The sequence below is a fragment of the Myotis myotis genome, unplaced genomic scaffold, assembly GCF_014108235.1.
Source record: "Myotis myotis isolate mMyoMyo1 unplaced genomic scaffold, mMyoMyo1.p scaffold_m19_p_10, whole genome shotgun sequence".
Taxonomy (NCBI): Eukaryota; Metazoa; Chordata; class Mammalia; order Chiroptera; family Vespertilionidae; genus Myotis; species Myotis myotis.
In genome coordinates, this window is record NW_023416314.1 from 43,589,843 (window position 1) to 43,615,616 (window position 25,774).

General features: G+C 45.3%; 1 protein-coding gene across 9 annotated transcripts; it reads right to left on the minus strand.

The window, feature by feature from the left end:
- Window positions 1–87: 87 nt before the first annotated feature.
- Window positions 88–24,392, minus strand: FAM160A2 (family with sequence similarity 160 member A2). Of its 9 annotated transcripts, XM_036325221.1 has the most exons (13): window positions 24,265–24,392; window positions 23,293–23,611; window positions 14,301–14,630; window positions 13,530–14,168; window positions 13,025–13,183; window positions 12,751–12,837; window positions 12,345–12,545; window positions 8,388–8,467; window positions 7,998–8,203; window positions 6,837–7,616; window positions 3,404–3,582; window positions 3,085–3,247; window positions 88–610 (listed from the first exon to the last, which is right to left on the minus strand). In XM_036325221.1, exons 3-13 carry the CDS (start codon window positions 14,436–14,438, stop codon window positions 249–251), a joined length of 2,994 nt encoding a protein of 997 aa, XP_036181114.1. In that variant the 5' UTR covers window positions 14,439–14,630; window positions 23,293–23,611; window positions 24,265–24,392; the 3' UTR covers window positions 88–248. The 9 variants fall into 9 exon arrangements, with proteins under 9 accessions (XP_036181114.1, XP_036181117.1, XP_036181115.1 ...); XM_036325224.1 differs by lacking the exon at window positions 23,293–23,611 and having other exon boundaries at window positions 8,040–8,203; window positions 12,378–12,545; window positions 24,265–24,381; XM_036325222.1 differs by lacking the exon at window positions 23,293–23,611 and having other exon boundaries at window positions 12,378–12,545; window positions 24,265–24,381.
- Between the last annotated feature and the right edge of the window lie 1,382 nt (window positions 24,393–25,774).

Genomic DNA, 25,774 nt, shown 5'->3' on the forward strand with positions numbered 1-25,774 from the left:
TATCCCTGACCAATTCCCCATCTATGTACAACCTTTTTGAGTACCAGTCCCATAGAAAAAGGGTGGGAAAGAAGAATGAGCACAGAATAGAGATTTCCCTTTTATACATATTGCAACAAGTTCTCCATAAAACATTCATCTGAAATAAATTAAAAAGTCCTCTTGCCACTCCCTCCAAACATAAAAAGGAGCCTGTACCATGGCCCCAACCCAGGCCACTCAAGGCCCTGATTGTCCATGGAAGGAAATTAAGGATTGAGGGGCCCGAAGCCTGAGACAGGAGGGACATTCCCCTCCTCTGAAGTATCCAACAAGAAAGGCGAGGTGACAGCATGGGCCTGGGAGATGGCAGCCAACTCCTTGAGAAACTCCGGGAAAATGACTGCACAGTAGACAGCATTCTTGACTCGCAGAGCCTCACCTTGGCGCTCAGTGGCCCCGGCCCGGGGAGGTAGAACCGGAGTGGAAGCCCCAGGGGAGCCCCCACCTAGGCCAAGTCCTGTGCTGTCTCTCCCAGGCTGATGAACCAACTGTGCCGCCTGCCGGGCCCGGGTTGGACTGTGTGCATGTCGCAGGAGCAACTCCCCCAAGGATGGCCTCCGGCTCTTCACTACAAATAAACAGAGTGAAGGTGCAGAGGTCAGGCAAACTCCCTCAGTCTAAGAGCTGAAATTTCCCCACCCCTCCTAGGTGCATGGACTTCTCAACTAAGAGTCTAACTAACACCAAAATGCTGCCTGCCCAGCCTTCTTCCCTCTATCCAGCCTCCCCACCCAGCAAACCATCCTCCGTCTTCCCAGTCAGTTAACACTTCAGCCACTACACTCCCAGCCAAGATCCCTTCCTTTTCCATGACCCTTCACCCTGAGGGATTCTCTTACCTCTCCTCTTTCCAATGACTATTCTACCATCACCAAGCTGCTTCTCCTCAGTCCATAACACGGCTTTACATCATACTTCCTATCACCCTCTTGAACTAGTCAACCACTTCCACCTTCCCCCATCTATCTCACCTGACCCATATCCTCTCTCTTTCAATGCCCACAGATGCTACCTATGCAATCATATAGTTCAGTGACTTTATCATTTCTGTCATATTACACCATCTATCCAAGATCTGCTCTCCTGTGCCACTTCACCTTCTACCAGTCCCTCTCCTATATTCGCCAAAGCCACCTTCCCACTGGTTGTGGCCAGACAGCTTCATGTCAGCTTAAACTCAAATAAGCCACTTATAATACTGACTTCTTTACTCTAATTCTCTGTCTAGATTCCTGACTGTGGATCTACGTCCATATCTAGGACATAACTCTAAGCATCTAGTCTCTAGATCATGATATGGTTCCCTTTCTCTGCCTCTAATTTTGAGTGATGTTGGACAGATTTATTAAAGTTGGCATTCAGAACTCTTCACCACACAACCAAGCCTACATTCCTCCAACCTCCTCTCAAAACTCTAGACCTGCTTTTGCACCCACATCTAGCTGCTCTTCCTGGAACCCTCCAAGCTCTTGCCGTGCTTCTGTAGCCCTCTCCACCTTAATTCTGCCCTCTCTACAGTTTCCATCCTTGGACTAATTTCACTATCTCCACCTCTCTGAAAAATCCTCTCTGATTTTCCCTCCACTGATTTCCCATTTCACTGCCCTAATCACACTGTATTACTAACTTGCTTACATGTCATCTACCTCATACACTAATCTGTGAGCTTAGGGCTTGGACTCTGTCTCATTTACCTTTGTATCACTGGCCCCTTCACAGAGAACACAGTACTAATAATGTGGAAGGAAGAAATATGCACAGCACTAGACCATCAGGAAATCATGCAAAGGAACTTCCTGGGTTTTCACAGCTGCATAATAACCCTTCTAAGGCTCTCTAACCGCTCCATGCACTTTTTTCCTTAAGCCCCATTTGACATCTGCACTCTTGGTCTTGGCATATTATTTCGGCTCCTTCTTTGAGTAACAAAGGGTGACTTCAATACCCTAACTTTCCCTTCCACACCTCACAACTCCTTTGATACATATCATTTCCTCCTTTCAATTGCCCTCATTTGCCTCAAAGGAGGAAAAAACCTTTTCCTATCCAAAGTTAATCCTTCCTACTGCTCTAGATCACACCACCTTTGGGACCTTGCTCCCCTGGTTATGAGATTCCTCTAGTCTCTCTCTCCCCTCCTCTCTCTCCAGACTGTTAGCTCTTTGAAGGCCAAGATCTCATCTTGTCCCTCCCTGAGTCCCCTGTATCAAAGACAATACATAACACATATGGCAAGTGCTCAGATATTTGTTGATGAAAGATTTAGATTTAAAATTTCCTTCTTTCTTATACTTCACAACCACTCACCAAATTCTGGGGTTACTTCCATCCCATTTCCACCTTATCAAATTCTTCCTTTCTATTTCTACTATTCTAGCCTTAGAGGTCACATCCTAAATACATTTCCTCCTACCTCCAATTCACCTAGCACATGAACTAATATACTTACCTCTCCACTCCCAGATCTAAGAACGTCCAACGGTTTCTCACAGCCTAAAACTTCACAACTTCTACCCAGCCCAACTTCAACTCTGAGAACCTTCTGTTCTAGTCAATCTTTCTAGCCTTACTACCAACTGTTCCACCACCTTCCAAATCCCCTGCTCCAACTAGGTAGTTCACGCTGTTTCCTAAACAGAGGAATAAGGCCATCCCACTCCTTGCCTACCCAAATCCAAGAGCAAGAGAGCAGATGTCAAATGGGGCTTAAGGAAAAAAGTGCATGGAGTGGTTAGAGAGTACCATCAAGCCCATGTCAAATGGCACATCCTTTACAAAGCTGTAACAATATCTAACCTAGAGACTACTCTGTCCCCTTGCCTGTCCCCAACTACTAGAGCAGTTCTTGCTGGTACTGCTGATTTGGCTCTTAGTGGACAGAACTGTATCCTGATAACAAGCCTGAAAACAAACGAAAAAACTCAATTTGTTGCCAGTTCCCAGTTCCCAGCACAAGGCTTCACCCTTAATAAGTGTTCACTTGACCTACATTAATTAGCTGTGTAGGGAGGCTCAGGAGAGGGGTGGTATAGTAGGCTTTACCTAGAGAATCAGAGCGGCGAGGAGCAGGTCCTGCTGCAGGGCCCTCAGCCCAGTCCAACTTGCCACGAGCAATGAGGTACTTCTTGGCTTTGGAGAGCAGTGCTGGGAAGTCCTCCTGGGAGGCCGCAAAGCTCTCAATCTTATTCTTCACGGAGCCCAACACCTACAAAGCACAACTTCATGATATCTCTGTGTAGCGCTAGACAGACATTCCTTTCTAGAAACAGTGGGCCTGTTCCCAGCCCCCCAGGGCCACTCCAGCTGCGGGCCTGGCCCACCATGGAGCCTGGACGCACCCATGCATGCATGCATCGCACACCTGCAGCAGGGACTTGACACTGGGCTGGAAGACCATGTTGGTGTTGAGCAGGAAAGAGCGGAGCAGGGGCTGGGGGTGACAGGCCAGCTGGGCCACCAGCCCTGTCAGCAGGAAGTTGACATAGACGGAGTTCTGCAGCATGTTCTCAAGTTTGGCAAAGAGCACAGCCATGAAGGGGCCTGGGGGAGGTGGGCACAAGGATACAAAGCCTGAACACAATGCACATAGCAACCATTCCTCCCCAAAACAAGAGACCCCAGACTAGATGATAATTATTTGTATGTCAGTCTTTGGGAATGTTTAAATATCCGGTGACCGCCTATTCTGGAGAAGATAAAATGGCAGACACCATATAGATGCACAAGAGTCCAGATACTAGCTTTACACACACTTGAGCTGAAGAGCCAGATTGTAGACTCTGGAGTCAGAAAGAGCTGGTTTCAAATTTCAGCTGTATCCTTTACAAGTTATTGGAGGAGTCAAAACTCTCCAAGAATAGTTTCCTACTTGGTAAAATAAGAAAATATACCTACTTATAAGGTTATTAAGAGGATAAAAAGAAGACTAACATAAAGCATTTAGTCTAAAATATAGCAAATTATAAGTATTCAATAAGAACTATAAGCTACATAACATTTCACAGGTCTTTTTAAAAGCTTCATCCAAGAGGCACAACAGAAGAAAGAATGAGAAAGTGAGTAAAACCAAAAGAAATCAGGTTACACACAAAACAGAGGATAACATTAGACTTGGGTCAAAAAGAAAGCAAGGAAGTATAACAAAGGCAAACAAGGTGACTGACTATATAGGCCAACTTAAAGTTGGGGAGAAATCTTTGGAGGACCAGAGAAGAAATCAGCTCTTTTGAGGAGCTGGGACTCAAGAAGGTGGAAAAGAATCTGTAGAAAAAAAGAGCTTGAGAGTTGAGAGCCAGTGAAAACCAAGTCACGGCAGCCTCTTTCATAGGAGACAGAATAACAGAAGGGTTAGATATTTCCACTGGGAGAACTGGCCTCAATGAGCCAGAGCCCCAGCCTGAGCACTCCAGACCACCACAGTCTGTCTGACCAGAGATCTATGGGGAAAAGAAAGTGTACCTAAAAACTGCACTATGAACTGAAACAGGAGAGCAATGAAAGGCAAGAGGCAGTGAATCCTGGAAAATATTTTAGAATGTTCTCCACTTCAGATGCACATAACTAGCCTCAGCTCCAAAACAACTCTAGCTTAACACGGTCCTAAGTACCCCATAACTTTGTCCTCCTGTTCCTCTCAGTTCCTGGCACTTTCTTATAAAAGAAAATTCAAAACGCTCAGGTGAGTTCACAAAGTAAGAAGGTATAGCTTCAATTAATGCTTCAAAAATGTGATAAAATCTGAAACAGCCTAAGTGCCCATCAGTAGATGAATGGATTAGAAAACTGTGGTACATCTACACGATGGAATACTATGCTGCTCTAAAAAGGAAGGAACTCTTACCATTTGCAACGTCATGGATGGAACTGGAGAGCATTATGCTAAGTGAAATAAGCCAGTCAATGAAGGAAAAATACCACATGATCTCACTCATTCATGGATAATAGAGACCATTATAAACTTTTGAACAATAATAGATACAGAGGCAGAGCTGCCTCAAACAGATTGTCAAACTGCAACAGGAAGGCCGGGGAGGGTTGCGGGGCAGGAGGTAGGGGGGTAAGAGATCAACTAAAGGACTTGTATGCATGCATAGAAGCATAACCAGTGGACATAAGACATTGGGGGATAGGGGAGGCTAGGGGACTGTCTAGGGCGGGGGGATGAAATGGACACATATGTAATACCCTTTGTAATACTTTAAGCAATAAAAAAAAAAAAAAAAAAAAAAAAATGTGATAAAATCTGCATGCCACCTTCTAGTGGTACTGAGCAGAAAGTAGCAAAGCAAAGACTAAATAAATAACTGAAAATACATAGTTTCTGAAGCCTGCAAGAGGGAGTCATCATGAATCCCTGATGCTGTGCAAGCAGGATGGCAATATATCTCAGGCCCAGTCAGAACAGGTACTGATCAAGGCATGACAACTAGACTACAAACAACAAGAGATGGGTGGTTGCCTTGGTCAACCAATATCTGCCATGCACTTGCCCTGGCTAGTGTGGCTTATTGGTTAGGCATCATCCCATGGATCTAGAGGTCGTGGGTTCAATTCCCAGTCAGGGCACATACCTAGATTGCGGGTTCGATCTTAATGGGGGCATATACACCACAGCACATACAAGAGGCAACCGATGTTTCTCACATCAATGATTCTGTTTCTCTCCTCTCTCTCTCCCCACCCCCCACCCCCTTCCTTTCTCTTTAAAATCAATGAAGCATGTCCTCGGATGGATATATATCCATCCGAGGACATGCTTCATATATATATCTGCCATGCACTCAAAAGATGATAATCATAGTGAAAAGCTACCACCACCTGCTGAGTTCTCACAATGTACCAGCATTGTAGTAAATGATTTACATGCATCAATGGCATGGATGGGACCTTAATTCAAGGTATGTCTAGTCCAAAGCACTACACTGCTTCCCAGAGGTGGTTTTTGGTTCATTTTTCTTCCCCCTCACACAGGTATGGAGTAAGAATAAGAACCAGCTGAGGGCTGGGCTGGATAGAACCAGCTCTCAAACAAAAACAAAGAGGAGTTAGCCTAGCCACTCAGGTCAGGTCTAGCTCCAAGGGCATCCTGCAGAGATCAAAAGAACTCAGCAGAGGAGCTCAGGGCCACACTTGATCATCTGCCCTAAAGAGGTATTTTACTATCTGCGTCATTCCTTATTACTAATCATAAATCTTTAAGTCTTATTAGACAGTAATGGCAACCAACAAGGTGCAAGGACAGGGAATAGGAGAAACTTGAAATTCAGTCCTTCTGAGAAGAGGCTGGGAGAAAGGAGGCCAGGGATGGGTAGGGGAAGAACACCAGAAGATCCTGGGCCACAGAAGAGCTGACAGGAGAGCTAAAACCCAGACAGATACCTGGTGGGGACAGCATGATTTACAGATAGGTGCCTCCTACACAAGGCAGCAGGTATATCTTCCACATGGTTCGGATATATTGCTGTGATTCACCAGAAAGCACCAGACAGAAATATCCTAATCACAAATCCCAGGAAATAGCCAGAGTGGGGAAGAGGAGGAACATGCACATAGGACAGACATACAAGGCTCAGACGTAAGTCAATACTCAAAACAGCACAAGCGTGGAAGATGTACACGCAGACACAAAGACACAAGAATGACATAATGTGAATCTGGAAGGAATGCAAGCAAAATGGATGATGAGCTAGGCAAGTACACAGAAATGACATGGCCAAGAAACCTCAGAAACCAGCATAAACACTTCAAAAACATGCAAAGTACACAAAGGAGAAGGCTTAGGCTAAGTAGCTTACCAGTGAAGGGCTGGCTTGGCAGCGGGTTGAGAGTCCGCAAAGGGCTGTTGAGGAAGGGGCAAGGGGGCTCAGGGGGACAGGTGAAGCTTGCGTAGGCCTCCTCCTCCTCAAGAGGTAGTGGAGGCTCTAGGGGAGGCTCTGAGCTGGCCCCCCCATTACTCAAAGCCACCTCCAGATCCCGGAGCTCCTGCCCAAAGCCCTCTAGTCCTGCCATGCCCTCAGAGGTGTCCTCTGGCAGGTCCCCTGCTCCCTCCTGCGGCACCCGACGAACTTTCTTGGCCCCCTCAGGCCATGGTCCTGGCATCCCATTGAGCTGAGGAGGAGGCAGGTGGCCAGGGCCCTCCCCTGCACCCCCAGCCAGTCTCCCACTCCCCAGCTCCTCCTCCTCCCCTTCTCCCACATTGTCCTTGTCCTCCTCAGGCAGTAAGCTGCGTTTCTTAGTCCGGGAGCCAACAGGACTGGGCTCAGGAGGAGGCCGCTCGCCATCATAGGGAGCAGACCAGGTACGGCAAGCTCGGACACAGCGGTCCACACCACGGCGTGCCTCACGCAGATACTCCAGGTAATTGTCTTCCAGTTCACCAGGCTCCTCTGCAGGGCTTGGCCTTCGGCCAGGGCTGGAGGCGGGGGATGAAGCAAGCCCTGGTGAGCGAGGGGCTGGGGCTGGGGACTCGGAGCCACCTAAACTCTGCTGTCGCAGGAAGAGAGCCAGACGAGATGGTGTAGAGGGCCGGGGTACGGTCACCACAGAAGAGGAGTCAACACTTGGGCTTCCAGGGCCTGCAGATGGGAAAAAAACATAAGAGGGATCGAAGAGACAGAGGCCCAGGAAGAAGGATGAGACATCTAGGGAAACTGAGAGAGAAGGTAACGAGGCAGCAGAAACATGGTACAATTCAGACAGCTAACTCTCCACCCTCCAAATAAAGCTTTTCCTCATCCATTACTCCATCTCACCACCACCAACACCAAAGAAACAACGGATACAGAAAGAATACTGGACTAGAAAGGAACAATTTACCCCAAAGCTAAATTTCTTTGGTGAAGTTAAGGATCCACCCTGCAAGATTCCTCATTTACTTCCCCAAAGATAGAATGCCACTCATGGCCACCTCCCTAACCCTCCCTTCTTGTTAGGCTCCCCCAGAATCCAGGCCATACCCGTGATGTCCTCCCTTCTCCCTGACTCTCTGCTAGGCCCACCTCGTGCCCACGAGGCATGCTCTGGACGGGGTGGGCTGGGGGCACAGTGCCGACAACAGCGTGGGATTAGGGAGAGAAACTTGTCTGCTGCTCGTCCATATAGATCCACATCACGCACAGCTGGCTTCTGGCTCAGCATCACATGGTTACATGGGACAAGATACCTAGGAAAGACAAGAGAAAAAGGATACAGGATAAATCAGGAAAGAAGGACCGGGTTTTGGAAAACATCAGGCCAATGGAATTGCCTCCAAGAGGAAACACATGAGCAACCCCAATACAACCCATTGCCCCAGCAATGCTCAGGATTCAGGATCAGCCATCCCTCAGCCCTGACCGCACAGGTACCTGAGAACCAGCTGCAGCAGGACATCCTCACAGCTGAGGTTCAGTAGGGTCCTGAAGAGACTGAGAGAGACCATGCAGAGCTGGAGAGGTGGGAGAGGAGGGAAGGAGTCACCATAAGAGCTCTCTACCCTCCATGATGTTTCCCAAATGGGAACCCTCCCAGACCCTGGCCCAACCAACCACTCCTAGAACAACAACATGCACAGGGCGTAGCATATAAAAGTCATTCAATAAATGATAAAATGATGTTTGTGGGCAAGACTTCACTATTAACAGATAGGAATGAACCATATGTCAAAGTCAATGTATTTCTATAGACCCGTGGTCGGCAAACCGTGGCTCGCGAGCCACATGCGGCTCTTTGGCCCCTTCAGTGTGGCTCTTCCACAAAATACCACGTGCTGGCGTGCCCGTACAGTGCGAATGAAACTTCGTGGCCCATGCACAGAAGTTGGTATTTTGTGGAAGAGCCGGTATTTTGTGGAAGAGACACACTGAAGGAGCCAAAGAGCCGCATGTGGCTTGCGAGCCGAGGTTTGCCAACCACTGCTATAGACCATACACGTATCAGCAAACACTCTAGCTATATTCACCAGTCAGCAGAGATTCCAGCAATACTTAAATAGAATGAATATCCATGAAAAGAGACCCTAGGAAATACTAAAACTGAATAAGTAACAAGATACAATAGCAACATGATAACTAGGTGAATACCTGTCAGCAGAGATTGTAGCAGCACAGTAACTGAATGCCTACCAATAAGAAAACAGAGGGAACCTGGAAAAATACCAGCTGGGATAAGGGCGGGGCTGTGAACAGGTGGCGAACAGGCGGTGAGTCACCTCTCCAACACCAGTGTTATCTCTCAGAAGGTAGGCTAAAGAAAAGCTCAAGGGCAGCTGACAGGAAAAGGAAAAAATAGGTGGGTCCAGAATAGGGGAAAGCTTTTGTTTTAGAAAAGAAAGGGAAGAGAACAGACACACGTAAAGTCTCCCTCATTCTGAATCCCCACAGCACTTTGTATAAACTTCCCTTATGGCAAGTATGTCAGACCTTGAGCTCCCTGAAGACAACTATTGGGTCTCAGTCTAGGGCACTACATGCACAGTCTAGGTGCTCATCATTTACTAAATGAGAATTAAAAGACAGCCACAGTGGGAAAGAGAGGAGATAGCAGTTCACATTTCGGACAGCATGGTTGTCTGAATGACAATTTTAACTGGCAATAAAACATTCGGACTCACGGAAAGGTCCTAATCTCCAGAACCTGCAAATACTTTGCCTTACATGGCAGAAGGGACTTTGCAGATATGATTAAGGGTAACAGAATTTGACATGGGAAGATAATCCTGGCTTATCAAAGTGGCCCAATCAAATCACAGGAGTAAGCAAAGAACCTTTTCCTGCTAGGTTCAAAAAAAAAAGCGGGGGGGAGAGAGATTTGAAACATGAGAGGGACTCAATCCACCATGGATGATTTTGAAGATGGAAGAAAAGGGCCCTAAGCCAAGAACTGGTGGGCCTGTAGGTGGAAATGGTCCTCAGCTGACAGCCAGCAAGAAAACAGATCTCAATCATAACTACAATGAAAGAAATTCTACCAAAAAGCCAAATGAGCAAGAATCTTCTCCTAGAGCCTCCAGAAAGGAATGCAGCACCCGCAACACTGACCTTAGCCCGGAGAGATTGTGGCAAACATATGACCTACAGAACTGTACTATAATAAATTTATGTTGTTTTAAGTCACTATGCTTGTGGTAATTTGTTATTACAGCAATAGAAAACTAATACAAATAGGCAGACAGGCTGGCTAGTGAGCATGATTTACTTTAAGCCACAAATGAGGCCACAGAAGTTATGAAGTCCAGCCAACAGAATCAAACTTTAAAAGGCCAAACAACAGAAAGGAAAGATCTGCATGATCAACACAGGCATCCTGAAATCAGAAGACATCTGGTTCATCCAAGAACCAGGAATCAAGGTTCCTGAGGACAGGGGACCAAATGTGAGACTAATAGAAACATATGCTAAAGACAATGAGGGAGAATCAAAGAAGTTAAGATTAAGACAAAAGCAAGATGGGTACAGGCCAGCACAGAAGAAGAAGAAAATGACCTAAAGAAGGAAATCAACAGTCCCAAAACATAAACAGGATATTCCTTGAGGTCAAACATAAGCATAGTGAGAAATAAAATTTTTTATATCTTTGTAAAATTAAAGTTTTGACATCTATTCTCTTGGTTTATACCAATAATTCTTAACCATGACATCTATCATAATTACTTTTTGAAACATTTTTAAAAATACACATTGTACGTCTACTCCCAAAGATTATAACCCGAGACATCTAAGGCAGAGCTTAGAACCTGTTGTAGTTATTTTCAAATTTGGAAGTGTATACTTGATTCAAAACACTGGTCTGATCAGAATGAGATTCAAATATCTCACATATACTCTAACATAGCTATTCAAAAACCTCACCTATACAAAACGTATCGATCTGGGAACCTCACCTACCTGGAACCCTACTACCAAGTATGTCAATTATCTAGAACAGTTCTCTAGAACCTTTCATGATCCAAGAACTTCTGTTTTAAACACAAGGACCCAGGGAACTCCAATTATTTGTAATTAAAGGAAACCAAAATGACTGCAGAGCTAAAATAAATGCTATGAAGTCCATGGTTAAATTAATGCTTTACTCTCCCAGAAAGACTTCAGGTCTTTATCACTTGGAAACTATTTGCTCCTGTTTTATATACATTTCTATTGGTTAAAATACAAACTTCGTATCATGGTCTGAACCCTGCCTACTTCTCTACTTTCATCTCATTACCTTCTTTCCCTTGCTCACTACACCTCCAGTCACACTGGTCTTTCATTTCCTCAAATACATTAACCTCTTCCCCATTCGTTGTCCTTTGCATGTTGCTCCCTCTGCCTAGACCAGTGGTTCTCAACCTTCCTAATGCCGTGACCCTTTAATACAGTTCCTGATGTTGTGGTGATCCCCAATTTCATTGTTACAAATTGAACATAATTAAAGCACAGTGATTAATCACAAAAACAATATGTAATTATATATGTATTTTCCGATGGTCTTAGGCGACCCCTGTGAAAGGGTCGTTCAACCCCCAAAGGGGTCGCGAGCCACAGGTTGAGAACCGCTGGCCTAGACTATTCTTCCATTTGCTCTTCAATAAGCTACCTCTCTCATGACCTTTAAGTCTTAGCTCAATCTCACCTCCTTGAAGAGGTTTTTTTGTGTGGCTTTTTTTTTTTTTAACCACCATTTTATTGTATAAGCACCCTGTTTGCTTTTTCATTACAATGACTACAATTTTCAATTATTTCAGTAATGTGTTTGTTTGCTTATCTATCTCCTCTATACAGGAAGCACCATGAAGTCAGCATCCATGTCTACCTAATATACCATTATATACTCAGTACCAGAGAACAGTATGGCACACAGTGAACAATCATGTTCAAGAGGAAGTAATGTAAGTAGATAGATGGGTGTGTACCCCAAGTTATAGCAGCTCAAATGCAGCAAATCCAAAGGGGGAAAAAGATAAGCATGCCAGTAGCAGCTGGGCCAGCTATCAAAGCAGACACAAACCTGAAAAAGCAATCTTAAGTCACCCAAAACAGGCCACAGAACACTACATGACTATTTCATGCCAAAGATGTATCATGTCAACGATACATCACAAGTGTAGTAAAATGGAAAAACCTAAAGCTATGATGAGCACCCAAAGTCATCCAGAGAAGGAAATTGTGTTCTAGAGTCATAAATTACAAAAGCAGGGAGGCATATTAAAACCTGTACCAAAATGGTTAAAAGTTAAATAGTAGAAAGTAAATGCTGTCAACTTTAAAGTGATTGCTGGAGACAAAGGCCAAAGAAGGGCAGTGACACCCTCCCAGAACAAAGGTCAGAGAGAGAAGATGGCTCACCCAAGTAAGCCAGGACAGAGGTAGGGGCCATACCCGGGAGTTGCTGCCAATACGGGCAACGAGGGTGTCAAGGATGGTGTGGGTGTCATGCCGGTGTAATAGCAGGAATCGCAGGAAGGTACGGAGCAAGGCAGGCTCTGAAATACTCCGTAGGAAAAGTTCCAGATAGGCGGTACTGGCGATCATCTCCTCCACAGAGGTCTGGATGAAGGGAAGGGAAAGTTTGGAAATTTAGGGCTTCCCTGCACATATACTGGAGTCATTTCCCGAGTTTTAAGGAGGAACTAGGAGCAGACAGGGAAAAGGGGATGAGTACTTAGACCACTGTTTCCCACATTCATCCTGGCGGTGAAGTTGCCATCATCAGCCTAATCCCCTATTCTGTCTTGCTACCCATGACTCTCACCTTGTGCAGGGCAGGGCCCATGACAGGTACCAGGAACCCATTATGGATATAATCAACCAGCTGCTTCTGCACCAGAGGGTGAGCCACCTACAGGGGTATGAGAAAGAGGAAGGAGGATTGTGAGGGGAGCCACTGTCTGAAAGGGAATAGAATGGCACAGTAGGCACCCTACCTTCAAGATGACAGAACAGCAGAACTCCAGGGAATGCATCCCCTCCCACTCCATCACCCCAGAATGCCCAAGCACCAGACCTGCTGAGAACCCCAGTCCCACCTGAATGACTGCATTGCAGAACTCTAGGGAACTCATGAAGAGTGCAAGGGCTGGCACTCCCAGCCAGTCCTCCCGTCGCAGACAGTGCCAGTCATCCCCTGGAACTTCAATCTTTCGGGGCAATGAAGAGTAGAGGGCACTCAGCCCTGTGGCCAGCACCTGGGGGCCATCCCCAAGGATAGGTTACCAAAGGTTCACACAATATAAGAAAGGGGAACAGGGCAGCTATTAACCCAGAGTTTTGATTAGAATAAGGGGAAGGTCTATGACCAGAGCAGGTATTTAATTACCCAACATTCCAAGACAACCTGGAAACACTGGCCCATGTAGAGCCTTAGTTCCTGCCCTATGCACCTAAGCCATGGTTTCATCCCCACCCAATTCCAGGCATTCCTTTCAAAACCAGGGTCTACTTCCTGAGGAGAGCCCTGATACACAGACCCTCTACATCTCCGATCCAGTGCCACACACCATATCCTACCCCCCCATCCCAGGAGGTGCTGACCGGGCAGAAGTAAGAGTGATCTGCGATGTAGCGGCCCACGGTGGGGCTCCCAGCTGACAGAGCCATAAGCAGGAGTAGGGCATCTCGGGCCTGCTGGCCCAGGGTGCCCTCTCGATGGACGAAGGGAACAAGGCGAGAAAAGAGGAGAAGACGTGGAGCAGCTCCAGGCTCAGGAGGTGGCTGCAGGAAGAACTCAAGCAATGAAGGCTCCCGGGCCAGACACACACACAGCTGGCTGAGAAGTAGCACCAGGCCGTCATCCAGTGCTGGGCTACTGGGCACAGGGCGGCCACAGGCATCCAGCAAGGTCAGCAGAGCCTCACGAACTGGACCATGCCGCAAGAGTGGCTGGCGAGCTTCGCTCACCAGCATCTCAAATAATTTCAGTTGCTCAGCCCGCCGTTCCTCAACCCCATCCCCAAGCTCATCCCATTGAAGCTGCCAGGCCAACACACGGGTTAGCAGATCCTCGCGCAGAGCAAACTCCAGCAGGGGCCCAGGGGCATTGGGGGCTGAAGGGACTGCATGATCCTCTGCCAGCAGCGTCAACATCTGGTAAGTATGGTTGCGCACAGCACTGAGATCATCTGCACCCCCAGGAGCTACCCGAGGGCCTTGTCGCTCCAGGATTCGCACCACCTGGGGACACAGGACAGAAGATAGAGGGAATCTAAGATGATAAGGTGACTAAACGACACACTGAGAGAACAAAGAAAGTTAGGAGGACTCAGGAAGCCAGTAGACAAGACCCTTTGGCATATATTCTCCTACCTGGGACCAGTGATTCTTGAAGACCATAAGGCAGGTCTCAGGGTCAGCCACGACAGGGGTCTGCAGACTGGCCCCTTGAGGTACACGGTGCCCAGGGCCCCGGGAGGCCAGTCTGCTCAGCCAGTTCATCCTCTCCATGAGGCCAGCTGGGCAGGGCCAGCGGCCAGAGGACCACACTCTGAGAATTTGCCAGCTGGAGGCTTTCTCCACTTGTGTTTCCAGTCAGCTTCATCTGGTCTATAGGAGCCAGTAGCTGGCCATGGAGCCAGAAGATATACCAGGCTCCGAGTGACAAGCCCAGAGGTTGCTGACCAGTCCAGACTTGCAAATCTAATTCAAAAAGAGAGAATGGAAGAGATCAACAGAAGTTTGCCACTCTCTCCTACCCAGCAGGAAGAACTCAGAGCCACCACGCCACTGAAAATTACACACACACACACACACACACACACACACACACATATAATCAGCATCTTAAACTTAAGTCTGAAATAAAACTCATTTCTACCACTAAACCTATTATTCCCCCAGCCTTCCCTATCTCAATAAATAGCAACATTTTCACCTACATGATCAAGCCAAAATCCTGGATATCATCCTCATTTCTTTCTCTTACTTCTAATATCCAGTTCATCAGCAAACCGTATCATCTCTATCCTCAAAACACATCTCACTATTACAATAGCTTCCAATCTGGCATCCATACTTCCAGTCTTACCCCTGGGAGTCTATTCTACACACAACAAGCAGAGTGATATTTTTAAAACCTAAATTATCTCTCTCCTAGTAACTATCCAATTTCCTTACCTTGGCCTATAGGGCCCTATATAATCTAATCTGTGCAACCACCTACCATCCTCCTCCTCACTCACACTTTACTCGTACAGGCCTTTGTGAATACGTCCCCCTTCCCTCCGCCCGTTACTCAGTTCTTTACAAATGCCATCTCCTAAGAGAGGCCTTATTCAACAATTCTATCTAAATAGCACATCTTCCCACCTTCACTCTAGCTTCCTGATCCTACTTTCTTCTTAGCAGTTTTCACTACCTGAAATTATTTATCTATCATCCCACTAGAATGTAAGTTCATAGAGGGCATAGTTTATCTGTTTTATTTAACGTTGTATCCTCAGTGCCTGAAGACTCAATATTTGTTAAATGTATGAATGCTTAAGTGAATGAAGTAATAAATGAATGAGTGAACAAATGAACAATCAAGAAATCCAGTCCTGATCTGACTACAACCCTCTGATACTGTTGAGGAATAAACTTGTTCTGCCTATCACAGTTCCCTCCCTAGAAGCCTACCCAGTAGGAAGTGGACAAACAGACCCTTAATGTCTGAATACTCTTAAAAGGTGGAAATGCAGAGCCAACTGAAAGGGCACATTTTTTAACTCTACCAAGGAACACAGGGACACACACCCATATACACACATATTCCCCACTCTTGTCAGATACATTCAACACTCACTCTTGGGGATATGACATGACACCTTCACTAAAGAAAGGGAAAAAGTAACAAAATAGTTGTTGGCTCACAGTTCCTTCTCCATCACACCTACCACCCCCCTGAGCAGTATTGTTTCTCAAGAAAGTAAAAACTTCAGAGGAAAGGTGTGGTTCAGTTGCCCTTCCTCTTTATACTCAACAAGGGCTGAAGAAACCCAGAGACCTGGCAACAGCCCCACATTGCCATCCTCTTCAACCCAGATATTCTCTCTCACCATTACCAGCTCACATATAAAGGAATGTAGCAACTATGCTTAAGGAAGCCTTCTATAGAACCGGAGACAGTGTGTACAACGGGTGGGACCAATCCTAAATAGCAAACAAGATTAACTCAGTATACATCCACACTGATAAAGTACTGAGCACTGTGCTGCATAAGCACTGGAAATACAAAAAATGGATAAAAACTGCTGGGGGAGCATAAAGAAAAACTCCAGTAAAAATTATGAACAGAGGGATTTACAAAAGTGCCGGGGGGGGGGGGGGGATAAAGGGAAGCAACTAATTCTGCCCAGGAGGTTATAAAATTTCAGAAAGGTGTTATCTAACTTAAATCTTTTAACAACAGATACTGGCCACAAAGAGAGCAGAGGGAAAGAAAGGCCTTCTTCATATTAAAAACAGTATGCAAAAAAATATGGCACTATAAAAGAGCATAACGAATTTGAAGAACAGTTGCAAGTTTGGTGTGGCTTACAGATTATCTAGAGAAGAGAGATACAATATTGAGTTGAAGGGTAAATATGGGTGAAGGTTATAAATATCACTGAATATCATATTAAGGAGTTTGGGTTTTATCTATGGATACCCTAGAAACAAAGGAGGTTTTTAAACAAGGAAATTACAAGATCAAAATTGCCTTTAAAAATATGCCAGATAGCAATATAAGGTGGAGCAGAGAGACAGATGGGAGTGGACAATTTATAAGAATCTGTTTCAACAGTCTGTTTTAACCCACTGTATGCCATGAGCGTCTGTAGAAGCAAGCAGCGGGCCTTCCCCACACACCATTAACATCTATAAAAAAAAAAAAAAAAAATGTTTTCCCTAAGTGGCAGCCCTGACCAACTTTAAAATCATTTTCGTGAGAATTTTCAGCTGAAAATATTCAAGAATTATGAGTAATGTATTTACTTTTATAACATTCACTGCAAACTGATTTTTTTACTTAAATTCAAAATTTCGTGGCGTGTAGGGATGGTTTCCATTTGGGACACATGGCAGTTAACTGGTTAAAGAAAAAGAAATGGAATGAACTAACATGGTAAGTTCAAGATTAGAAAAGAAAAGGTAAAACTGAGGTTCACCTCTATCTTAGCATGTCATATACTGAATTTATACCTATACTATATCTGCCATTAATAACAAGCTCCTTAATGAAAGTGACCATATCATTCATTCTTCCCTGAAACTCAATGGCAACATAGTGCCTGGCATTCAAAAATGCTTGTGGAACTGAATGATGAATTAAAAATAATTATAACAGCTAACACATACTGAGTACTTACTTTGAGTCAGGCTCTATTCTAAGCACTACATGTAGTACCTCATTTAAACCTAGGTGTACTATTATCTCCATTTTAGACATGGTGAAATCAAAGCCTAGAAAGGTTAAATAAATTGTCAAAGCGAGCCAGCTAGTAAGTGCAAGACTGGGATGCATACGCAGAAAATCTGCCTCTGGCTTTAACTTATTCATGAAATAAAAGCAACATGACATGGCAAACAAATGGAAGATAAAAGAAGATCTTAATATGAAGTATAGGAGACTCAGTAAAAGATAATGCCATTAACAAACTAGGAGTATACTAGTATAACAAAGGGAATTGTGTTTTAAAAAAGAGAATGAGTACAATTTTGACATACTTATAGGATATCTATCATGTCCAAGATTTAAGAAAGTAAAGGAGGAGGATTCTTAAAAAAAAAAAAAAAAAAAAAAAAAAAAAAAAACTGTGAAGGTAATCAGAAATGGAAGGAGAAATCCAAGAAATAGTGGTAATCTAGAAATCAAGGGTTAAAAAAAATGTTTCAAGGAAGTGGTGTTGTTTTTTTTTTTTTTAAATATATTTTATTGATTTTTTACAGAGAGGAAGGGAGAGGGATAGAGAGTTAGAAACATCGATGAGAGAGAAACATCCATCAGCTGCCTCCTGCACATCTCCTACTAGGGATATGCCCGCAACCCAGGTACATGCCCTTGACCGGAATCGAACCTGGGACCCTTCAGTCCGCAGGCCGACGCTCTATCCACTGAGCCAAACCGGTTTCGGCAGAAGTGGTGTTTTTACCATAAGGTATAGTCTACAGAGAGATTAAGTAGAATGAAGATTGAAAATGGTCAGTTGGTTTTAGCAATCGTATTTTAGATAAACTTAGGAAAGTAAATGGTTAAAGAATGACTAGGAGCTAAAGATGAGTAAGATGCAATTTCAGGAAATTTAGTAATACTAGGAAGGATGAAAATAGGGCAATAGTTTAAAGAAGCTGGGAGGGAGGGCGGGGAGTCAAGAAGAGTTATTATTGTTTGGTTTGGTTTGGTTTGGTTTGGTTTGGTTTGGTTTGGTTTGGTTTTGGATGGAGAGCCTCAAAGATATTTATCAAATGAGGAAAAGAAATCTGAAGAAAGTAACAGGTTATGAAGAAAGTAAATAAGGTGAGAATAACTGAACAAAAAATAAAGTATAGGATTAGTCTGAGAAAAAGAGGTATACTACTTTCTCTAAGAAAGATCAACAGTAATAAAGAATGGGTGCTACTTTAGGTAAATCCAAACTCTGAAACAGAGAAGCTAATATCTACCACTACCTCCTCCACCCAACCTTTTCTCCATCACGCACTCAAGAGAGTGGGGGTGAGGGAGAAGAGAAGGGGTGAGAAGGTGGTAGAGACACAGAATGGATGCTCAGCCTTTCACACGTGGTTTTCTATAAACCATCAAACACAGTCATTCAAACTAGTAACCATCAGCAGCATGAATATACCAGAAAAGGACTTACCCATCTTCCCAAAAACTTACCGTCCCAAGTAGGCATGGGTTGGAGAAGGCAAAGACTATAGTTGAGAATCTTTTTACCAAGTCCCCTGTTACTATCCTTACTAGCCCTCTCACTGTTATTAGCCCTGAGATGCTGTATCATCTCTGCTGAATTCCTTAAACTGCCCCTATCTCCATAAATATCATCCCTTTATTAATTTTTTCCAAACCTAATTTGTGTTATCTGCTATCTAAAAAGATCCTGACTGAGACAAGAGTATTACTGTTTACAGACTGCTTTCTCAGTCACATCTCATTTGAGGACTGAAAACAATAGAGGCCCTAAGCTCAAGAAAGAGAAACAAAAAGAAGTAGGTAAAGCATGAGTTCTGGAGTCCCTCAAGCAAAGGCTTGAATCTCAGTCCACATTTTCCAGCTATGTGACCTTAAATAATCACTTCACACATTGGAGCCTCAGTTTTTTCATCTATAAGTTTCTCATGAAATAAATAGTGACTGTTTTAGGAATTAAATAAGATAACCTATGTAGCACTCCAGGCATAAAGCAGGTGCTCTGTAAAAGACATTTATCTTTCCCCACTTCCTGCTCCTGATTCTGTCTCACCAAGGTGCCCTCATCTCCGACTGAAAGACCTAACCTGTGCTGGAATATCCATTCTCACCACCTCACACATACCCTAGGGAGCTGAAGAAAGGCCAAGCATCCAGTCTCGGCAAAGTAAGGCAGTAACATGTTCCAAACTAAACTGCTTCCAGCTTCTAGAACTTAATTCCAAAAATTAACAAACCTACTTTGCAATATACTTGGGTGCCCACTTCTGCTCCACTGCTTAACTAACAAAGGGCACTGCTTACAGGCCCAAGGGGAACTGGCCTCCTGTACCTCTCCTCAGTCCCACCCCATCTCTTTACAAAGACCTCAAGGACAAGAGCCAGGCTGGAATCAGTGTCCCAGAACCTAAAAGCCAGCACTTAACCTGGGCCCTGTTTCATATACTGCAGAAACACAAGAAATCATAGCTTGATGTCCCTTATCACCTAGTTAGTCTTCCTCACTCCCTGTTAACCCTGTAAAGTTCAGAATAAGACAAAGAAGACTGTGGAATCACCACTCTATTACAGATTTACCTTCAGGTTCCAGCCACAAAGAAAAAAGGGGAAGAAGGCAATGATCTTTCAGACCCACAAATAGTCAGGCACTCTTCTTAGGGCCCAAAACACTCAGCAAGTGTTCACCAACCACAGAACAGCAAGCACAGGACAGGAAGTGGCTCGGCCTCACTTATGAACCTTTGCCCTGGGAGAGGCAAAGAGGAAAAGGGAGCTGGGGGCAGGGATACACCTGCCAACATGTACAGCAGGCAGAAAGGGACCAGAATGACCTTCTAACAACAGGTCAATAAAATCCTAAGGCTCCTCCTCCCGCAGTGGCTCTTTCTAGGCAAGATGACTGATACTGATATAAGAGGTATGGGTGGGCTGTTATCCTAAATAGTGAAAATAGAAAGGCCGGATTAAAACCTAATAGGAATAAGGGGATAGGGAGAATGGGGGAAGATCTACTCCAAAGAAGCCTACCAACCTAGAGCTCAGCTTACGTATCTTGTCTATCCCCCTGCCTGTGTGTGTAAAACAAATGGGCTATCAGTATATGGTCCTAACTCACTACCTTACCTCTCCCCAGGACCTCTGCTTCTCACAGGGAATCCTCTCATCTGACTCCAGCAAAGCACTTATAACTCACAACATGAATCACATCTTAACTTCCATTTATAACAGTGAATCCCCATGTCTCACATGATTATCTCTACCCCTGCTGGGTATGTGTGCCAAAGAAGGTGTCATAAAAGAAGTGAGGCTGAACTAGATCTTAAAAATGAGTAAAGTTCACTGAGTAGAGAAGAAAAAGCATTTCTAGTAGAAGCAGCAGCTATTACAAAGATTTCAAGGCTCAAAAAAGTAACAAATGTGTTAAGGAGCTGTGAACAATTTCTTCAAGCTAGAACACAGAGTAGGGAGTGGCAGGAGATGAGGCCCGAGAGGTGAGTTCAGGCCAAATGATGCATATTAAAGAATTTGGATGTTGTCCTGCAGTACACAAAGAGCCAAAAGTTTTTCAGCTGAGGAGTTCCATGAACAAATTTGTATTTTTAGAAAGATCATTCTAGGGACAGACTAGAAAAAATCAAGTTTGAAGGCAGGAGATTGTTGGAGGTAAAATGTCTGGATGGGAGAGAGGAGGAAGTAAACTAAAGCTTTTAACAGTGAAGTTATAGCAGTGGAAATGAAGATAAAAGAAATAACAGAGAACAGAATGTAGTAAGATTTTAGTGACTGATTAAATGCAAGGACTGAAGGAGCAGAAATAATGGAAGATGACACCGAAGTCTGGATTGAGGTGGGGCCTACAGTGCAAAAGCATGCTTTCAGAGCAAAGACAACTTCTGTTTTGGACATGTTAAATCTGAGATACCTTTGGAGATGTATAGTAGATCCCTGAATACTTGTGTATATAATTGGAATCTAGGGAGAGACTGAGACTACATACAGAGAAGTAATCACCTCACGACGCATTTTTTATTTCATATTCTCTCTCTAAATTGAAATTATTTTTTCACGTGTCTAACTTTCCCAATTAGATTGAGAATTCCTTGAGGTCATCACACCTGCGTGGCTAAAAGAGACCTCAGAGGACCATGTCTTCTTTATCTTATGATCTAATAAAATGTGAGCATCACACAGGCAGACTCTATGCTAAAGAAGTATTTGCTGAATGAATAAATGAATAGATGAATGAATGAATTTGTTCTCCCAGCACTTGGAAGAATGCCTGACACTAGCAGATGTGAAATAAATGGTTACACACATGTTTCTATCTCTACATTCTCATCCTCATCTATGTTCCAACTTCCCAGATCTACCACTGAGCTGTATGTCATAAGTCAAAATCCATTATACTTAATGTATGACTATTCATCAAAGAGTTCGTATAGCAAACAATAAGCTTACCAAACCCAGTGCTTTCTCCAAAATAATCCAGAACTTGGACAGTCCCAAAAAACCCTCTGACACATGACTTGACTCATCTTATCACTATCATAATGTGATCCAGGTATTATGTATACCTGTTCCTATGTCATTGCGACAATTTAAGCAGAACCCTCATCCCTGTCACCCTCAAACTAGAACAATTGCAAATCATTAAAAAAAAATGCTTTCTGCCAGTATAATGTCCTCCATGTCATCACAACCCTTCCTATACGCCATGTGTCTTTTAGTCCACATCACCTTCACTCTCTATTACAAACTTTCTCTCTCCAAGTCACTCTTACTCTCAGAAGACCAAATTTGGGTTCAGCTTTGACACTGTATCAGTAGGTGACCTCCGGCTTCCTAATTTGATTCCTCATCTATAAAATAATAATTCCTGCCCTTGCCAACTTCACAAGTTATCTATGTAAATCCAGTAAAATTTGAGATTGTGATGTGAAGTAACTGGTTCAGATGTCAGAAATTATATAGAATTACTATATAAAGACATGCTTCCTCAACATAATAAAACACTAAATGTCTGGAATTCACTAACCAGTAGAAATAATTTTCTTATTAAAATATAGGGCTGTTACTTTTTATTTTGGCAAATAAGGCCATTTTTTTAAACCCACCATCTACTATCACCATTATTTCATTAGTGGGAGAGCACTTTACCACCAAAAGAATAGAAATAATTATCTCCAAATAAATTTCTTTATGAAAAAACTCATGTTTCCTATGTAGTCTTTCTCTCCTTCCACCTTGGATGGATGAAAACTTTATCATGGGCTGGCAAAATCCTTGGCCCAATGTTTAGGAATCACTGCTCTAAACCCTGTTGTGATACATATAGGTTCTACAGGGTTCTGACTGTCTGGGCAGGTTGCCAAAGGTTCTACCAGCATGAAAACCTGTTTGGCACCAGAGAGAAGCAATGAAAACATACCATGGGACAGAACAGTAGTTGGTTCTGATGCTGGGAATCTGGAGCAGAATGGGAACTTGGGCTGCCCCCAATTCTCAGAGAAGGGTCTAGATAGGGAAGGCCTCGCTCCTCCTCATGTTGGGGAAGGTGTCTAGCCTTTGTGGTAGACCGTCAGCACAGAGGGAAATTTATTGGTGGGAAAGTGGCTATTATCGCTGAGTGCCAGCCCAGCTTTCCAGAACTTTCAAATTTTTCCTGTGCATGTGGGTTGGCAGGGAGATAGGAAACCTGTAAAATGCTAATAAAGTGAAACCAATATCCAGTCGCGGAGGAAAGAACAAATTGCAAAGGTACAGAAGAAAACTGGGGGGGGGAGGGAGGGAGTAGAATAAATGTTCAATATCTTTAAAGTGGTGATGACTTCACAGATGTAAACATGTCAAAATGCATCACACATGTACATTTTAAATACGAGCAATCTACTGTACCTAAAATGTACCTCAATAGTTTTTGTTTTCGTTTACCTGTAAGAATATGAGAGCAAAGGCTTCCTCATTGGGAGCCTAAATATAGTGTCGTATGCAATAAACCATGTGATTCCCATGAACGTAGAATCAGTGACCAAACTTGGTTAATCCAGTCTATATGACAACCACCAAAGCCCCATTGCTCAGCACAGGTGAGGAGCAGTGCAGGAGTAAGGTTGTCCAGAAGCAGGTGGAGAGAAAATCTGGGCAAAAACAGCCCCAAAGAATTCCATGAGAGGGACCATCTTCAAGTTTGCAGTCCCAAGGAGGAACCGGAGGGAACGGGTCCCAGTGATTACTCTGTTGAAGACTAAGACTAAAAAAATAAAATTAAATTAAAAAAACAAACGGTTTCATAGCTACTATCAACCCATGATGCCTTTCTTTTTTTTTTTTTTTTTTTCCTCCGAAATGTGTAGGGCCCACGGGAGCAGAAGTGCCAGGTGCACAGCACTTAGACCTCAGCTGTCCTACTCAGGCTAGAACTACCGCTCTCACTGGCCAGGACAGTCCACTGCAGCAGCCTCGGAACCAAGCTCCCACCCTTATCCAAACCTCGCCACCCTCAGCCCTTCCTCCCGTGCCCCGCCCTCAGCTCCCTCCCCAAATCACTGCCAGCCCACCTTCGCCCTCGCCTCTCCCCCTCCCCGCACGGGCCTGACTCCCACACTCGGGTCCCGGGGCGGCCCTCACCCCAGCCCGCAGGAGCCCCCGCCCCTCCAGTTCACAAGTCCCTTCCACCCGGCCCTTCGGAAGGCGCCGCAGCCCCTCCTCCAGGCCAGCTCCTCACCTGCGCACACACCCCTATCTAACCCGGCTCCCCCACCTGAGACACTCACACCCGGCCGCTCGCCACACGCCAGCCCTCGCCCTGTCCCTTCACCACCCCTACAGTCACCGAACCCGGGGCCGGGATGGCCAGTGCCTCGTCCCCTCGCGCGCTCTCCGAGCCCTCCCACCCCTACTTACCGTTCACGCACGGAACCCGGACCTTGACCAGGCCCGACCGCCGTGGAACCGCTAGGTGAGTTCAGGCCGCCGCCATCGCTCTGGAGGCGCACCAGCCGCGCCCCGCCCCGCGCCCCACGCAATCCGCGCCCCCGCGCACCACACGTAACCGCCCAGAGACGCACGATTGGGCAGTGGCGCGCCAGCTCATTGGCTAGACCGGGCCTGAGCCAGAGCGTCGCTGCCCGTTTCCAGGCAACGGCCGAGCGCCGGGGCGGGGCCACCACGGCCTTCCGAGCGAGGAGTACCGCCTCTTCCCCCCCGATCCCGCCCCTTCACACTGTACACCCCGCCCCTCGGGAGGACTCCGGCATGTCACTGGGGAAGACCTCTGGGGAGGCGGAGGCCCACGGGCGAGGGGCGGAGCCTGGAGGGTGCGGGGGAAGGTCGATCCGCTGGACCGAAGGCGGGACTGACTTTAAGAGCCCGGAAAAGGCCTGAGAGCGGGGGATTAGGAGAGAGATGGGCTGTAAGAGACGAGCACGGAAGGGACTGAACCTCGGGTCCTGGGCGGTGCTTGGAGTGGAAGAGTGGGCGTGGAAGGGGCGGGGCGAGCACGAAAGGGCAGGTCTGGAGGGGGAGTGTCAGGGGGTGGGCGGGGCCTGTGAGAAGCGGTGCCACGGAAGGAGCTGACCGCTAACAATCAGGGTTGTTTTTGCTCCGACTGTACGCAGGGCTTGGACAGTACCTGGGCGATGACCGCTCCTCTGGGCTGCTCAGCACTTTGCTGCCCCGTGACCCCTTGCGCCCTGTCTTACTCAGTTACTCAGGAACACGGAATAAGCGCCTCCTTGTCAGGCGGGGTTCCAGATCAATTAGAACCGGCCTCTGTCCTCCAGGACCTCAGTCCTTTAATGAGACGATTGCAGCATAGAATAATAAGTGTCATGGAAGAACAGCTCTTAGCATGGAGATTTGTGGGTATAGAGGGTGAGGGGAAGAAGAGCTCAGGAGGAGATAATGTCTGAGCAAGCTTGTGAAACAAGCAAGAGTAAGATAAACTAAGAGATAAGGACGTTTCAGATAAGGTCTGCAGTTTAGCTGAAAGTATCCTATCAATGTTAATTCCTTGGTTTTGAACATTGTACTCTGGTTATATAAGATGATAACAGAAATGTGGGTAAGAAGTTTACAAGAACTTTCTGTACTGCTTTTATAACTTTTCTGTAAGCCTAAAAATAGTTGAAAATAAAAAAGTATTTTAAAAGAAGTGGAAGTTTCAGTTCAAAGGCACATACCAAGGCAAGGAAGAATGACAACATGTCAGGGATTGAAAGGCCAGAGACTGGGATTATAAGAGAAAAAGCAGATGGGAGGAGATAATTAGCTCAGATATAGACCCGGTGGGCTGCAGGTGACTGTGGGCTGGGCTATCCAAGCAGGGCCATACAGTGAGCACTTACTGGCATTGATAGGTCTGCAGCTAAGAGAGAGTTCTTAGAAGTCACTAGATGGGAAAGGAAATCCTGTG